The sequence below is a fragment of the Cydia splendana genome, chromosome 11, assembly GCF_910591565.1.
Source record: "Cydia splendana chromosome 11, ilCydSple1.2, whole genome shotgun sequence".
NCBI lineage: Eukaryota > Metazoa > Arthropoda > Insecta > Lepidoptera > Tortricidae > Cydia > Cydia splendana.
In genome coordinates this window covers 13,217,566-13,235,937 of record NC_085970.1, presented here as the reverse complement: position 1 = coordinate 13,235,937, position 18,372 = coordinate 13,217,566, and the positions used below count along the sequence as shown (strand labels likewise).

At 36.6% G+C, this 18,372-nt stretch overlaps 1 protein-coding gene and 1 long non-coding RNA gene across 5 annotated transcripts in view; one reads left to right on the top strand and one right to left on the bottom strand.

Annotated features, from left to right (window-relative positions):
- The window catches only part of LOC134794976 (uncharacterized), a 746,430-nt gene that overhangs the window by 518,254 nt on the left and 209,804 nt on the right, over nucleotides 1-18,372 (bottom strand). The window lies entirely within an intron of this gene.
- The window catches only part of LOC134794884 (AF4/FMR2 family member lilli), a 321,915-nt gene that overhangs the window by 282,946 nt on the left and 20,597 nt on the right, over nucleotides 1-18,372 (top strand). Inside the window, exon 1 of one of the 4 annotated variants that reach the window (XM_063766716.1) lies at nucleotides 17,413-18,040. The exons of the other annotated variants lie outside the window; for them this stretch is intronic. Within the exon in view, the coding sequence (XP_063622786.1) occupies nucleotides 17,935-18,040 (106 nt within the window). The 5' untranslated portion in view covers nucleotides 17,413-17,934. Of the gene's footprint in view, nucleotides 1-17,412; nucleotides 18,041-18,372 lie in introns of those variants that run through there. 4 annotated transcript variants of the gene reach the window in all.

Sequence of the window (18,372 nt, the reverse complement as noted above, 5' to 3'; positions counted from 1 at the left end):
AAGGTCGGAATTTATGGTAAAAACAATGAAATTACATCGCGATAGACCCGTTTGTGTAATTAAAGAAATATACCTACTATTAGGAATATACAGAGTGATTTTGTTATGTTATGGTGAATATGTAGGTCAACTTTTACTATGAGGCCCACTCCGAAAATGCAAAAAAAAAATTAGCTGTCTAGTAAATTTCGACGAATCATAGGTATGTCAATGTTTTCATATGTCATATAACATAGGTTTGTCCCATATAGTATAATTGAATACCTACAGGCTATTTATTAGCTAATTAATAGGAAATTAATAATTCGTGGTTTGCCTGATCGCCGTTCTTGTGTGATATACTGATTTATTTTAATACATTAAATATACATACTTTCACGTTCATAGATTTATAGAACCATAGTACCTATATAGTACTTAGGTTCCTGCTCTTAAAGATGGAAGCGGGACCCATAAACCAATATGATTCCAATAATAATCACTGTCCCTTGTGTGTCATCAACATCGATGTTTTACTTTTATAGGTACCACCGGCGGTGATAAAACGCGCACCTTCATCTTGTGTGTCGGGGGGAGGGGTGGCCAACTGTCGGTTCACGATTATGGAGCCATGCAATGTACTGATCCGTTTGGAAATTGTTGTGTGTGAAATGCATTTATCTTGTTATTGAACATCGAAATGTATGTAGATTAAATACTTTTACATGTTCAATATGTAGGATGTTTGAATTGTTTTTCGTCACATTTATTTTTTACTTTTATTTATGTTTATTTTTTCAAATGCTCATTGAGCACATTGTTATTCCACTCAATCGTACAGGAATAAATAGCCGATTTAACTCGCGAGGGATGAGCCGATATTTTATTTAGTAAGAGTACTTACATTTATCTTACTATCGGACCTACTATACTTACCACAAGAAATGAAATAAAACTTTCTTATTCGTATTACACGATACGCAACTCTGCCTAATATCAAACTGATTATTGGTCATCGGAATTCTCGAAATGATGATCATTTAACATAAGGGTGTAAAAATAATGCTCCGATTCCCACTTAAACTTGGGTTCGTAGTAGGGGTGGTCCACATTAGTATGCAGCGCGCACACCGCCCGGCCCGCTCCCGCAGCGAGTGTTCGCGCGAACATTCGCACGATTGCTCGCCCGCAACTCTTATGCGGAGCTTCTTGAGATTTGATTTGTGTTGAAGGAGAAATCACTTTGGCTCATTGGCTCAGAAGGTTAAGTTATAAGTATTGTTATTAAACATCTATTTGCTAAAAAACGAAAAGGTAATAAGAAATCGGATAGCATCAGAGATTTTCTTCTCAAGCATTCGCTTCAACAAGTACGTATTGCATAAAAATACACATGAAATTTTCTCATAACGTCTCAACAAGCGGTTCGTAAAATTGTGCACAGATTCCTCGCGCTGCGCAGCAATCCCATATGCATGCACTTCTCCAAGTACTCTCCCTAAGCCCCGATATGAAAGAAGACTCGCCCCCACAAGGACTCCTATCAACCTCCACCGCGCACCAGAAACGTCCCAACCACCATCAAGCGAAACAAGACTTTATTGTTTCAAAACGCGGTAAAGAAAATTATGAAAATCCATTAACAAGCGACGGTTATGTCGATCAGGAAATGAAAATCTTGGGGACGACTTTTGCGATCTCTCTAAAATGTTTGCTGTAACTTGAACTTTAATCTTAAATACGCGAGTTAAGGTTTTGATTTCAACACAAAATTATTATGTTGTCTTCTGAAAATATCCTTCCAACCGTATTCATATTGCAAATGGAACTCTCTGAGGTATAGTTTTCCGGTTTCGTGTCGCGTTTGATCAAGAAAAGTCGACTGACCGAGACGATCCATTTTTGCTTGTCCTTGTCACTCCATTATTTTTAAATGGGTAGCGTAACATGCGACAACGCCGTTCAGTTTTAGAAACCATGGCGTGATAATATCGGATGATATAATAGCGACTGAAAAGCTAAAGGCGGTTACAGTCGTAGTTTTTTTGGCTCTGCTGAAGTTTGTCGCCACGACGCTTTTAGCTGTTTTTTGACGCGGCTTTAGTAACTTTAAACGCTGGCATAAAAGACCTTTGACTGAGGGAATTTAAAATTTTCAAGCCATGATTACGGCACTTTGTCGCTCTTTAGTTTCTCTAATTAAAACGACCTAGACGAAACACTTTTACTGTTTTTATTTAAATAAATCGAATAATTTAATAATAAGACACAGTACCGAAATCTGCATGTGAAATTGTTAATATGTAATTTTTTCAACTTAGATCGACTCAAATGTCCGCTAACTTCTAACTTATATTTAATAGAATCGATTAACTTTTGAACTTATTAACAATGTTTATAAACAGAATAGCAAACAAGATGGCATCGGCACCTAAACTTATAAATATCCGAGCTATATTGTAATGAGAAAAGTCCATCGGGAACCGGGCCGGATCTTGTTTACTGATGTTGGAGTGATTTATTACCGGAGCCGAAGGTTGCGCGCCGCTGTCTCTAATTTTCCAATCGCTTTATTTTAGTTTTTAACCCGATGTACTAGTTTTTACGGTATAGTTTATTGCTTAGGTATATTAGGAAACAGTAAACCGCGTATTTATTGACAAGCAACAAGCGGGCATCTAGTTCACTAAATCGACAATTGTCACTTGACAAAGGTTTTGGCCCAAAAAGTACCGACAATTTACATATTTGCAGATATATTTTACGCTTCTAATCTTATGACCCCCATTTCGAAATTTTTAACTTAATCAATGCTTTTACTGTAGGTTAAGGAATACCTACACGTATTCATACGAAGAACAGCGACTATTTGAGAGCGAAGACCAATCAAATATTAATTACTGAGAGTAGAGAGCCTAACTTCAGGTCAAATAACAAGATATAGTACTTGTTGTTTATGGCTTCGAGCGGTAGCAGGGAGTAGAAGTCAAACACCTTATGTGTGATAGTATAAGAACGTATATTCTCTAAATGCCTGCCTATATATACACGTTAGGTTGCGCTGACACAAGCAATACGCGTTTATGTCGCAGTAAACCAAAGCGTTACTGCTAAACACTAAAACTGGCTAATCGCCATATTACACCTCCCCCGAAAGTTCCTCTCACCGCCGGGGTGGCAAAAGAAAAAATTTAAACGCATGTTACTTGTTTACAATTTTTTCTGAAATCAATAAAAAAAATAATAATAAAATATATAGGTAATGCAAACAATCTTTATATAGCTTGATTTTATGTGTCGTATTAATGTCGTAGTCCTTGTAAAAAAAAAATATCGTTATCTTTTAATAAGAAAATATTATCTTCACTTAAAATGTTATCATCTCTCAAACGTTAAAATATTAATTTACTTCCTTTTCTCATAAAATATAAATCTCGTTCTTTAAAAACATTTACCTACTCTTCATCTTTAAAACATTTACTATTCAACTTTAAAACATTTAAAAACATTTGGTATTCAACTTTAAAATATTCACTCTCGCTGTTTATAGTTACGGTACCCTATAAATCTCGTAATAAAAATAACTAATGCCGTATTAAGACGGAGTCCTAAGCTCCTAACATAATTAATGGGAATGGTTACCCAGGGCATGGTCACCCTATAATCAATACATCATGGGCTACGCTCCCGTGCGTACCCGAACTTCATAACTACACGTGGGATTGGCTACCCGAGGGCATGGTCATCCCAAATCACAATAATAGCGGCATATCAGGCCAGGCTGTACGGCTCTGCCTGTACCTAGAGACACAAATACATTAAGACTTAAAAGTCTCCTACAACTTTCACGGAGGATACTGTATATCACACTATGATCAAGTACGAAGGACTAGTGCTCTAGCTATAAGGTCACATTGTACGAATGTGCCTATTAAACTCCTTAAAACTTCTCAAACTTGTACCGTACTGTAAGGTTTTTTATAAAATAAACACTTTTATTTAACTTCCAAAATTAAAAAAAAAAAATGTAATAAATCAAACTTTCGCTGTATATCAGGTGATCAGTCCGACACGTAGCTAAAGTATTAATCATTACTCAAAAACAATTAAATAATTTTATTGAATTGAGTTGTTTATTACTTAATCGTTATGCGATGTATCAAATTTCATTCATCGCTTATTAAAATATTCTAACTCGCGGCAAAGTCTCGCGGCCTACTTAAGGCGCTCTTATACTCGAGTTTTACGTTTTCAAGGGGGTGAAGCAGACGCGTGGTAGAACGGGCAGGCGGGCGCCCCGCGCGGCGCACCGCACCATTCCCGCGCAGCACGTCTACGTCCTTATTCTGACGACATCGGTATTCTGAATTGTCAGTTCCGGGATTTTTTCCGGCAATTAATATTGAATAAGATTTATTAGCAAATTCGTATTTTGATGAGTACTTAATAAAATTAAAAATGGTAGGTAAGACGGTGAGTGTAAATAATTATTAATTATAAACAATATATGAGTGTATACCGCGACAAACTGAGAATCTAATCAAATGATGCCAAATTATTGTGAGACAAAAACTAGTACTTACTAATAGACCTTAAAAATGAAATAGAGTTAGACCAAGAAAAGTCTGCAATGTGCAAGTGCAAGTGTTATTTTAAAGGTCAAACTTCTATGAAATTATCAATAACACTTGCACTGCCTATGCTATCAAAATCGTTGCAGACTTGGTCTAAAGGGGCCCACTGATTAACAGTCCGCCGGACGGTATCGGCCTGTCAGTTGTTCGGAACTGTCAAAAATTTGTTCTAACTGACAGGCCGATACCGTCCGGCGGACTGTTAATCAGTGGGCCCCTTAACTTTAGCAGTCAATTTCGGGCAAGTAAGTCCTCGAGCTTCAAAAGGTATCTGGAGTATCTGGACATCAAAAGGTAACTAACTATACCAATTTTCAAAACTACACGAATTATGTCCGCTAATTTTTAAAATTTTCTTGAGCTACAAATAAATTATATTTTCAACAAAACAGAAATGTTACTTGTCTTGTATTCCTTTATTAGCCTTATTTTATATATTAGGACTATATCACAAAATCAATCAACATTTGGCATAATGTGCCTCATCCCTGTAGTTGCAGGCGTCCATAGGCTAGGGTAAATGCGGGTCGTATGATTGCTTGCCACCAGTGTGGTATAAAAACAACTGTATAAAAAAATGGCTATAAAGCATATTCTGGAACAAAGTTCCATATCGCACGGTACGGACTTGGCGGATGGAGGCTAGGCGAAAAAAAGTATAAGAGTTTTCCGTCACGAGTTTCCGTCACGACTCTTTCTTAACTTCGTTTCAAAGTTTCAACCGATTGTCCCATGACACTCTCGCATTTTTTTATTACGATAAAAGTTTTGAGTGATCAATTATACTTACACTTATTTTCCTTAGGATGTAAATAGGTACCTAATCCAATTAAACACAAAACCATTATAGCCATTTTGGGACCACTTCCACAAAAACGCATGTAGGTATCTCGGAAACTAAAAGTGTTGAAATGGTTACCACCATACACTAAACACTCCCACATGTTTGAATCTTGTATATCTATGTTTAAAAATTATTCAATTAATTGATTAATTTAATAGCCTTTTAAAATATGTGTACACAATAATTTATCAATCGTGACTGAATTCCGGATAGGTTAGATGGGTGTGTGCCTTTGCTGCTCAACTTGTTATAAAATGACAATATGACGGACGAATGTCTGAAATGTCACCGTATTTAAGAATTATTTTGCTTTTCTTCGTAAGTATGTTGAAAAACATTGTGTGCATAACATATTTGCATATTTATACTGTGATTACCCATTTTATGAAACGTCCGCTAACCTAGCACAGGTCCGACGCTGACAGTGGTCACGGGCGTACTGGCGTGAGGAATGGGCGCAAGGTATTGCCGCGTAGGGTGTAATTTAGTAGGCAAAATGTTGAATTCATAAAATGATGAATGAAAAAATTAACGTATCGATAAAAGGACAAGCAATAATGAAGATTTACTTAAAAGCTATCGACTGAAGTAAGTTTCATACACATTTTCGTCGTAGTACTTCTAACATAAGGAAATGAAGACAGTGTTAGGCATGTTTTCAACTTAAGATTCTATCGAGAAAATAATGAGCCGTCGTGTTTCTGACAAGCAATAACGTAGTTCAAGGACTGAAGTAATACATACTAGAAAATAATGCATGAAATCCTTGTAAAAGTCAGTAAATATGGTGACAAAAAAGCGCATTTTACTACACACCGCGCCTTAAGTTTTCTGTCGACGTGCGCACAACGTGTGGCACGCGCTGCAAATTGCAACATACATAATTGAGGGCACTATTCGACACTTTTAATTTTTATATTATATTATGACTTCTTATGAAAATTATTTATGCTCGAAACGAAATTGAGTTTAGCGACAACCTTTAATAATTATGAATGATTTAAATATGACTGCTACTGAATTGGAAAAAAAATGCTGGCTTTTAGAGAAAATTAAATAAAATACTAGATTACACGTAGGATTTACATCCTATTGCTGCGTGGCTGGCCGTCCTCGGCTTCGTCTTCGTCCGGTCCGGTGCGAGTTCGCGACCGGCATTCTTGGCAGCTGTTCACGCGGCCTGGCGAGCTGGCACCTCCACGTGGCACTCGCTTGACGCTTCATATGGCTGGCTGGCTCTGCTTCCGATGATTATGGTGGGCCGGGATAACCCTGGACACCTCTTGGTTTGCGAGCCGGGAAACCCTGGACAACGCTCTTCGATCTTCGCTCTTCTTGATTTCTCTTCTTAACTTGGTTTCCGTTTTTTGATGTTGGGTGGTTCTTCTTTTTTCTTGGTTCTTAATGCTGGTTGGTTCTGACTGCGTGAATTCTTGCGTTGAAAGTGTGATTGGTTTTCTGGGTTGGTCTTGAATGCGTTTGTTCTTCACTTCTTTTGTTAGTCTTGGTAGATTCTTTCTTCTTTCTTGAGTATTAGTTCGTTGGTTCGCTGGTCTGGGTCGCCATCAAATAACAAGATATAGTACTTGTTGTTTATGGCTTCGAGCGGTAGCAGGGAGTAGAAGTCAAACACCTTATGTGTGATAGTATAAGAACGTATATTCTCTAAATGCCTGCCTATATATACACGTTAGGTTGCGCTGACACAAGCAATACGCGTTTATGTCGCAGTAAACCAAAGCGTTACTGCTAAACACTAAAACTGGCTAATCGCCATATTACACAGGTCCTAAGGGAATAAGGAGGAGAAGTAGGTCAGGATACTCAGGACAGTCATGAAGTATAATAATTGTATTAGGTGCAGTACTGTAGCACTGAATTATAACATAAATTGTCCACTTGTATGACTCCGCCATGTTCAATTTTGACATGTATCAATTAATAAAGGCTTTGCTGTTTATTTCCTTCCAAAAATTGAGGCCAAAAATCGCACCCAAAATTCTCGTTAACGAATTTTGCATTGTTTAGGTGAAAATCAACTTGTATATGATATATCTAGAGATTGTATTTTAGCTTACTGCTAGAGCGCTATTATTTTTTAACGGATGCGCTAATATAGTGCGACATAAAATAGTATAGAAATTAAATAAAATGGAACTAAAGAAATCCATACTGAATTGTTGCCATGTTTATTATAAGCATTTAACGTCAAAAATGTGACGGTGACATAGCAAGTGGTGCCCTCAATAATTTTCTACAATTTTTTTGTCGAATTATACCTCTCGCGTCGAATGGTGGTCCCTATGACAGTTCTTCTATATCGAGTAGCTGTCATTAAAATGTTTGTAGTTATTTGTTGAAAGCTTTGCTCATTAGAAATGTAATAGGTAATTAAATAATAAAAATACGGTAAAATCATGTTTCTTCGATTATCTTTTTAATTAAGACCATGCAAATTGGCATACAAACTGAGACTATAAAGCGAGAGCTACATATCGCGTGGCATCGCATGCAATACGCCTCCGTACTTCCGTAGACGTTCCCATGATGATAAAAATATGTCAAATTCATCAACTGACTATTTTTAAACAATAAGTCATCTTATAATATTCTTCAATAGTTCCTATCATCCCAGAAATGTATGACTACTTGTCAATGCCAGGTGAAATTTGTCACGTAGCTAAAATAAGTGCCAAATCGATTATCGATCAGCTATTCTGTAGTCAGTTCTTTCTCACGCCACCGCTCGGGGGCATGCAATAAACTGTTTCAATATTGGGGTCTCTGTTGACCTTGCACCCCTTGCGAGGGTGCGCGCCGGCTTCTGCCAAACCACGATTTGATTTTAAAAAGTGTCATAATTCTATTAAGTCAAACATAAATTGAAAAACTAAACAAAACTGTCTCTGGGTTGAGCTTATTATTTCATAAATTAGTTAACTGTTTACTGAAAGGAAGCTTATTAGGTATTTTATAAATTAGTTGCTGAAGAAGCCTCGTTTATTTTAGCAAGCTTTGATATTTATTTAGTTTTAAGTTTTGCTACATTTTATTGCTTGATTTTCGAAACGTCGGTCAGAACCTAAAAAAATCTAGGTCAGACATACTTAAATTAGGATTTGATCTCAAATAATGTTTTTAAACCAACAAATCAGGAGAAAAACTACACTATTACCCAAAGCGATATTCACAAAAGTAACTAACATTATTGATCTCCATCGGTCATAATAAACAAACAATTTAAAGTCCCGTAAACGTGTTACACATTAAGCCATTGAGGGGAGCGTCTAACCGGCCGAATAAAAACAAAACTCCGCACCTCCACCCTCTATGGTCGCAGCGTGCTATATTATTTGACAAGGTTGCAACAACAAGGCGGATGAATCGGAGAAAGGTCTTATGTTCAGTTTAAACACACACTTTTTGGAATGATGTTAGTGATGGGCACTGGGATATGCCCGAACATTGAATAAGATAAAAACATAGACAAAAAGTTAATTTTTATTTCTGATTTCTTCTCCTTCAAAAGACACTGTTCAAAAAGTGTCATGAGAGATGTAACATAAGACGCGAAAACTCTAATTCACCCTCTTATATTAAATACGAGTGTATTTACCTTATTGTAAAGAATAGTATCTACAGATCACTATAGAAATGAACTGCTTACAAATTATTACAAAATAAAATGAAAAATCCACATAATGTGCTGCTACTTTTTTTCCGGACCACTCCTTATTATGTAAAAATTGCAAATATGTTTTAAGATGAGTGAGATGACCTACATTGAATATTACCACGGTATAAACATGTACCGCCTTATTCTTAAAATTTTTAAATACTAAATGACAGATTAACAAACTATTAATAACTAATTGAGACTTGAAGCGCATTTATTAATAACGCCACTAAACTTTTCAAAAAATAAAAAAAACTCCCTAAAACGACATGGGTAACTCCTAAAGTCACAGTTCGCGAATTTTCTGGGGAATGGCACAACCCTAATGGCCGGTGACAGTGCGGTGAATTAGATATTCAGTAGTGCTTAAGCGTGGCGCTAGTAAAGGCTGCCCGTTTAATTTTGCAGGGTTATGTATATTGGGGTGGCGATTTGCGTTGCCACGCTGACTAGTCGGACCCCTCTTTGATAGAGACGTTGGTTTTATATGGATCTTCGCTTGATTTTTAATTTCAACGATTAGGAATTGATTTAAAGTGAAAGCGAGAGCGCTGGTGGACTAGCGGTAAGAGCGTGCGACTTTTTTTCGGAACTTATGTACGAAATATCATTTAATATTTACCAATCGCTTTTGGGTGAAGGAAAACATCGTGAGGAAACCGGACTAATCCCAATAAGGCCTAGTTTACCCTCTGGGTTGGAAGGTCAGATGGCAGTCGCTTTAGTAAAAACTAGTGCCTACGCCAATTCTTGGGATTAGTTGTCAAGCGTACCCCAGGAGGTGAAGTGCATTGCATAGACTTTCAAGGTCGTCCGTTTAAACTTAATACTCATTACTCATTTTACTCAAGCCTGCAATGTGAGCATTCCTTACCTCGACAATAATGCACTGTCATTTAGTTTCTAGTGGAGGAATTGATTGCCTAACACCGATAAATTATCAAAATGTTTCTTAACACTGTTAATAGTTTCAGTAAATATTTTTTATCAGTTATTAGCGTGTCAAATGTCGCAGTTTCCTGTATTTCTTCACAATGGAAATTACTTACAATGCTTATTAGTCTTATCACTGACATGTTTGGTAACAAGTCAGCTATTAATATTAGGTATAACCCTATTGACAAAGTTCTAAGTTTCCGAGTAGACAATAGACTAATTTTGTCTCAACTTTGAATCAGACTAACATTTCCAAGTACTGAATATCATTATTTTATAAAGGTATGTAGGTAGTTACATGAATTCGCGTATACAGAGGTAATTCAGAACCACTAGTTCAAATTTCATTCGAATGCGTGACGAGCGTTCGCGTTTGTGTTGTCTAATATGTAAGTATTTTTGTATGGGATTTTGAACAGCGTGCCAAGCGGGACGTTTTGGAAATTCAAAATCCCATACAAAATGACACTTAACGCAAACGCGTACGTCACGTCATGCTATCGAATGAAATTTACACTATATGGGTACAGAAACCCTAGGAGAAAAGTAAAGTTTTCAGACCTTTTTTATACGAAGTTTGTAACTTTTTACACCGGTGCGGTGGTTACGACGGCATTTAATCTAAGTTCATGTAAAATACAAACATTACCTAAGACCCATGAATTTACTAAATGACCAAAACAAAACCTTATAAATAATCCAGGGTATAATATAAGATATCCGCAACGCAAACTCCGTCAGGTGGCTATAAATGCAAATCAGCTACATGCTTTTGCAAACGCAAGCGAACCAGCAATCACTCGTACCTTTGAGAGATCATATTGAAAATTATGACTATTATTTGTGTTTTAACTATTTGCTTATTGGTTGCACTGGTTGCACATTAAAACTAGTTTACACCGTAAACACCGCTAAGTATAAAATTATAAGTTTGTTCCACATTATTTCAGTCTCTCGTATGGCGATAGTGTCGGTGTAGTCACTTGTTTTGATAAGGTTTTATAGCTCCTAAGCAACACTCGTAATCAGTGTTTACGACTGCGTTGGTCATTAACGACACGTTCTCATTTGTTTTCGAAGTTATACTTACTCTGCTTGCTTCATATTTCTGCAAAGAGCCTACCGCGAAAAATGAAAATCGATAGTAATCTGCCTCTTGGTCGTGCATATTTGATTGCCAATCTAGTTTTGAAATATGGTCGATGTGTAACCTTCGTATTTAATTGATTACGAGTAAGTAAAAAAAAGGTAAAGTTTACTCATAGTTAGTGTTCGTTGTTATATAATATATGTCACTAATCCTTTGCACGCAAGCGCTTATATACTTATACCTTGTAAAGAACCGGGTTGTAAACTGAAAAATTCAAGGTATCAAGGTACACTGAGAAAAAAAACTAACAAAAACACACTTAGAATTACAAAAATAAAACTTAATCCGGGGACAAGGAGAGTCAACTAATAGGAACAAATTGACTTTTGCAATTTCCATTTAGTAGGAAATACAACTTCTATATTTGTAATTTGAAGTATGCTAGAGTAATTTCAGAAATTTGGTTTTGTTATTCCGAGAGGTGCTTTAGCAATATCGGAGACGATGACGTCATAGGTTTTACTAAACTGTACTGCGATTCCAAGATAGCTGTTGTTATTCTAGAGATAATGACGTCACAGGCAAAAACTAAACTGTTTGCAATTCCTCCGCCCCTAGCAAACGGGCGCCGCGAGAGCATGTCGCGCGCGTGGTAGCTATCCGTCTCTATTTCTGTCTGTATGAATAAAAAAGCGTTTGGTAGTATATCTCTGTACTAAAGAGGCACTATAAAAGCCTGTCGAGATATTCTACCCATTCCTTTCTTATTCATACAGTCAGAAAGAGACTAGTATTTATTACGCGCGCAACATGCTCTCGCGGCGCACCTGTGCTAGGGAGGTTGGAATTGCAAACAGTTTAGATTTACCTATGATGTCATTATCACTAGAATAACAACAGCTAGCTCGAAGTTGCAGAACAATATATTCCTGTAGACACCAACTACACAGTAGGTCGCGGGTTAATATGTCCATGGCCCACAATATATCCTAAATTTATTATTTAACTTAAGTATGTTTTAAACAAAGAAGACACGAGACACGCCCGCCCGACATCCGACACAATACTAACTCTAACCAAATGAACGTAGCAAGTAGCTGTGTTGGTATTACAAAACTCGTTTAGTGATTGGTACAACAATGAACATAAACACAACAAGTCTATCTACTAAATACCAGTAAACTTTGTAATGTCGCTATAGTAACAACTGAATTGTTATTTTAAATGGGGTAATGTTATTCCCGCGAACTCGTTTTTTAGATATTACAAAACTATGTAAGTGAGACATTTACCAAAATCATAACTTGAAATCACAGATGCTTTTTTCCAAAAATCACAAACTTTACTAGTAAAAATCGGAGAATTTTAGTAGTAATAAAAATGGATTGTAACAAATACTGAACTTTGTTTAATGCTCCATTTACTAAAGTCTGTTTGCTGAAATTAGATTTAGTATTACTGAGCTGTTTGTAGAAATAAATAAATTTTACAGAAATAGTGAAACTTCCATGATTACTACTAAAACTTCATTTTTTCCCCCAGTACAGAACTGTTTATTAATTCCTGGCCCCAATTTCACCAGGGTGACAGGTGCGACAATTGTAAAATCACTGTTGCTGACGTCACAGGCATCCATGGGCTACGGTTACCACTTACCATCGGGCGGGTCGTATTCCTGTTTGCCACCATCATTGTTTTATTAAAAAAAAACTTTATAATATCGGAAAAAAACAGATATTTCTTTTGTGAAGTTTCTGACAATTGTCAAGATTTAGAAGAATTGTAGGTAATTCTTGACAGGTAATGAGTTATATGTCGGAATTTCGTGACAATTGTAGTGTTTCTTGTGACAATTGTCATAAACTTAGCAAGAGAAATATCTGTTTTTTTCCGATATAATAAAGTTTTTTTTAATAAAACAATGATGGTGGCAAACAGGAATACGGCCCGCCCGATGGTAAGCGGTAACCGTAGCCCATGGATGCCTGTGACGTCAGCAACATTGATGTTTTACAATTGTCGCACCTGTCACCCTGGTGAAATTGGAGCCTGGTGATGATTTTTCTCTCAGTGTATTGTTTATCTTTATAATGTTAATCATGTCGTATTTTAGAAAACAATGATATTATAAAGTGATATTGCACCTACCGGTATTCCATACCACACTGAAAAGATGTCCTGGAGGCGTATTCTGATTGTAATAACAGGTTATGAATTTAATTTAGATTTGTTATGGATATGATCTATCAAAAAGTGACACTTCTTTAACCAGAGACATCACTTTTCTCACTGACAGATCATGTCCGTAACTAATCCAGATCAAATTCATCACCTGTTATTACAGTCAGAATACGCCTCCTGGAAGCATCCACACACAGACAAGACATCCTCCAGACTGAGCATAGTAGCCTCTACCCCCTCTGCCACAAATACGGTAGTTTTACTCCATTTTCGAGTCGAAAGTGTCTTTGTGTGACGTCCGTGTCTTTGAACGGACCAATCACGGCACGGGACCTCGCTCACCTCGCACCCCCGTATTTTTGGCATCATCGGTTTCATGAAATAGTTGCTCTAAACTCCGTCTAGAGGATTCCTAGTCTATGCATCCACATTATACAGCGTAAACTTGTAATTGGTTCCTAACTAGGCGGGGCGTTCGCATCGCGACTTGAAAATATCCTCTTTACCGGCTTATTTACTCCCGTACTTACCCCAACTAGGTACTATCAGCCAGAACTTTACTACATACTTTGTTAATTAAAACGTTCCAGCTTCAGAATCACGTACTTGATTGGATTACAGTCTGTGGCAAGGTTACGGCAGCCCCGCTAGTACGGTAATAACATGATCGTTTACACTTCCCAAACAATTACAGTTACTGATGTTACTTGTGATTCACTTTAATAAATACGCGGCGCAATTAATAAGAGAGAAGTTATGCAAATAAAAAATAATATATTATCGTTATTACTTGCGCAATAAATGGAAATGAATCTTAAAAAAATAAACAATACAGGGTACATATTATAAGCGGAGTAGAAAAAAATGGTAGTTATTGAGGTACCTAACAGGTAACCTGCAGAGTTGGATAGACTACTTTATAATTAATATGTCAGGTGCAAGCAGTTTCTGCATCATGGCTTTCTATATTCATTTTTATTAGATTGTTGGAGATACCTGTTTCTTATTAGATTTACTACATTATTCTAAAGACTAATTAGATAACTGAAAAGAAAAAATCAATGCGTTTATTAAGTACGACGTAAATAGGTACAACTTTTCCCTTCAGTTTTACATCCTGTTAGCTTTCCCGTATTTCAAATTTGCTACAATTTAATACGATCCTTTTTTTTAAACCAATTGGTAAATAAACCTCTGGATTTATTTTTGGGTTAGAAAGATGCCTGTACGTTTACACGCGAAGCCTTAGAAAGTTAATTTAGAACTTTGCTGCTTAGGTTATGTAATAAATAGTCAATAATTACCGTGGTTCCTAAGGAAAATATGGTTTGGTTCCGACATTTTGTCGCCTTCTGTCATTTATTATTTCCCAGCTCTCGTATTATTGATCATAAACAGGCATCCATTGTTTATGGTTAATAGCCAAAGAGCATGTGTAAGATAGCCATCGTTAAAGTAATAAAGCGGATTTCTTGTAAATAGTTTATGATTACTAGTAACAGCATTTATTTTATTTTATTTCATTTACATAAACAATTAAATTGAGTAACATTTGCCATACCTAATTTACAGCATGATACATTTATCGTGAACTAAAATTTATTTCCTGTTTCCTGTTCTTTTACCTGGTATTTAGACTATTTAGTACACTTTAGTATGATTGACGAAATAAAATTTGCATTGATCTCTCGAACAACTTGTATGTCGAAACGGTGCAAATTATATTTCACCAAATATGTATAATTCTGTAATTATATGTAATGTAATTACTTTAAAATGAATGCGCAATGAATGTCGGAATTGTATTATAGTTATCTATAAAGCTGCATAATCTAGTTTCTTTGTAGTATACATAGTTTGTTTATGGGACATCCTGCAAAAGTTTTTCCTCTACGCGCACCGCCTCGCTTCCCGCTTATTCTGCTTAGGAATAAAACTTTTAGCTGTATTTTGCCACATTGAATGTACGAATATGTATATTTGAGGCTGTATCGGTTATGCAGACAATCGTTTTAATAACAAGTAAAACAATTTCGCTTACGTACAAGTTAGGGTTTAGGAATTTTAGGGCCCACAAAATGCCATCCTAATTCGAGTAAGGTTTGAAAGAATTACATAATTATTAAAAACCAAATCTTCCATTTTTAAGGAGCGTACCTTGTCACAGTGTTAATGAAAGTCGCTAGAGATCTCATTCTATTGTCAATTGTCATGACAAGGTGCAAAATGGGTCGGAAATTAAAGTCTTTGACTGTACATATATTGAGTAGACATTTTGTTCTATTCATAGCGAACTTATTGTTTTTCTAGGAGTTGATGCTTAAATCCAGCAATAATCTATTTTCATGTGACTATAGTCCCCATCCTAAAAATAGTTAATTCAAATGTACATTTATACTGAGTGGCCGTGTGCTCGAGTGAATGGCTCGAGCAAATATTGGCTTATTTGTAACGAGGCTCGGAAATAGATCTCTAGCTCGGGCTTCGTGGAATTCGAGCCTGTTCGATACCAGTGCTCGACTACTGGTTGTTTCTGATTAAAACTTATATGCTTGATTAATACGATAACGGTAAGTAAGTATGGAATAGACGAGACGGGTCAAACACATTTCAGAAAAAGGTTTCTTCTAAATATGTAAATAAATATTATAAGGACATTCTTACACAAGTTGACTAAGTCCCACGGTAAGCTCAAGAAAGCTTGTGTTGTGGGTACTCAAACAAATAAAAAAAGTACAAAAAAATAAATATAATATACAATTTACCTACTTAAATACATAGAAAACATCCATGACTCAGGAAAAATATCTGTGCTCGTCACAAATAAATGCCCTTACCGGGATTCGAACCCAGGGCCATTGGCTTCACAGGCTGGGTCACTACCCACTAGGCCAGACCGGTCATCAAGTCTCTTCTGTAGCCAAACAAAAACAATAAAGGTTAACGACCTCGGTACATGTCACATTTTTCTAATTTTTTCGAGTCTCAAGCAGGTGAAAGCGTATCCCAGCTGAAACCGGTACAAATATTAAATATAAATAATAACGAATAATAAATATTCGAATAATAATATATATTTATGTAAGGAAACATGTTTGTTTAATTGAATGCAAGCTACTAGGGCATTTAATTTACATGAATAGTAATTTGGAATAAGGCATTCGAAGATAAATAAAAGTTGTTATTCTTAGAAATTGATGACTTTAGGTACTTAGCTTTATAAATTCTTGATTGAAAATAATAAATAAAATTAGATACTTAATCTCGGTCACAGAAGTTATAAGTAGTTTAGTTATACGTTTATGTATGACACAACAATAAAAACCCTCTATTGCAACTATTACCTCTTCGTGTACCTATTGTGTAAGCTACTGTGACTACCTACTGGATATTGCGTAATACATCTGTAATTAGCCTCGATATTAAAATATATATGTATTTGTTCGATTGTAAGCTTCGATGAGCTGAAATTCTGTTTGTATATTTTGAAACAAAAACTCTACAACTAAATAATAGTCAAAAATAGTTAGAAACTTAGCATCTTTAACGTAGTCATATTAACCAAAGAATCTAATAAGATTATTTCTAAATTTTCTAATTAGACCCGTCCACGCTATGCTAGCGGTGCTTACGCGTTGAACGGCGGACGCTACGCACGACCAGTACACTCGCGTCCGCCGGCGCGTCGCGACGTCCGCTTTCTCGCGCGACTGTACCCACGTGCCCCACAACCCACAACAACAAATACTGTAAACAGTGCACGAGTGAAATATGTCGCTACAGATGATATTTTAATGATTAATCAACGGATAGTAAAACTATTTGGCTTTTGGAAACGTTCGGACTTTGCTGACAGCCGAAATCGATGCAATGCATACACGTTGATGCGTGCATTATCAAGCGATTCAACCCCCCGTCTGGTCCGGTAATAATAGTCAACCCTCTCGTGCGCCCACCCCCACACTGTAATACGGAGATTTACATCTTAGATACTCACTACGGTGTTATGAAGTGCTAACTATGCTATCATGAGTTATTAGTATTACCATATTCGCTAACAAGATTTGTTTTGAAGATGCGAGAATGTTTAGGACTGGGAGAGGAGTTTGGCTCTAAAATTGTATCATTAGAACGATTTGTCTTTAGCTTTAGCTCTATTAAGGCCGCCTTTAGAACTTAAATTACATTTAAGGCTAATAAACTCCATCAAAGCATAACGTTTTAATAAAATTTTACAAAAGACGTTTAACTAAAGCTCTCAAAGAATGAACTAGAATACAATTGGTTCGATACGCACCCTCCTAAACTGACTACGTGACTGCAACATGCACTTTGCGCTCGGTCGATCCGGCGATTAGTCGGCCGACTAGTCGCGCGACCGGCATACGGGGCGAGAAAGAACCCCATGTCACCACCTGTCCGTCGTAATAGCTTTCGGAAGACGGTCGCACGCGCGTACGCATCTGCCGCTGTTTCGCGCCAAAAACGGAACATGTTTTAAATTCAAAATGGTTCCTCAGTGTATCGATTGATCCGGTGTTGTGTGGACGTTCGTGTGTTTTGTTTTGTGCTGTGATGTTTATAATGTGACACAATGCTTGGATTGCTCACGACGGATTTCGGTTATCAGAACCGATTAACACTGCTGCAACAGCTGATCGAGTGTGGCGATGTGTTGTTGGGACCCGAATTCGTCTACGGTACGTTTAGTTTTATTATATCGCATTTATCATTTTATTGCAAGCCACCCAATGGACTCCATTAGATAAACACGTACCGGGAAACGTATGAGTCAACATGACTCACATGGAATACATAATTTAAATCTAGCATACGTTTGTTCTACTTGTTTTATACAATATCTGGCTAAGATCCATCTAAAATAGATTCCGTCCGTAAAAGGAACGAAGTTCGTTCAATTTTACGACGGAGAGATTCCTTTTACTTATTTAGATCGGCTATTTTTAAACTGAACAAAATGTTGGTATACGAAAGCGTTACCTACACTAGAATTCACTCGCTGAAAAATACC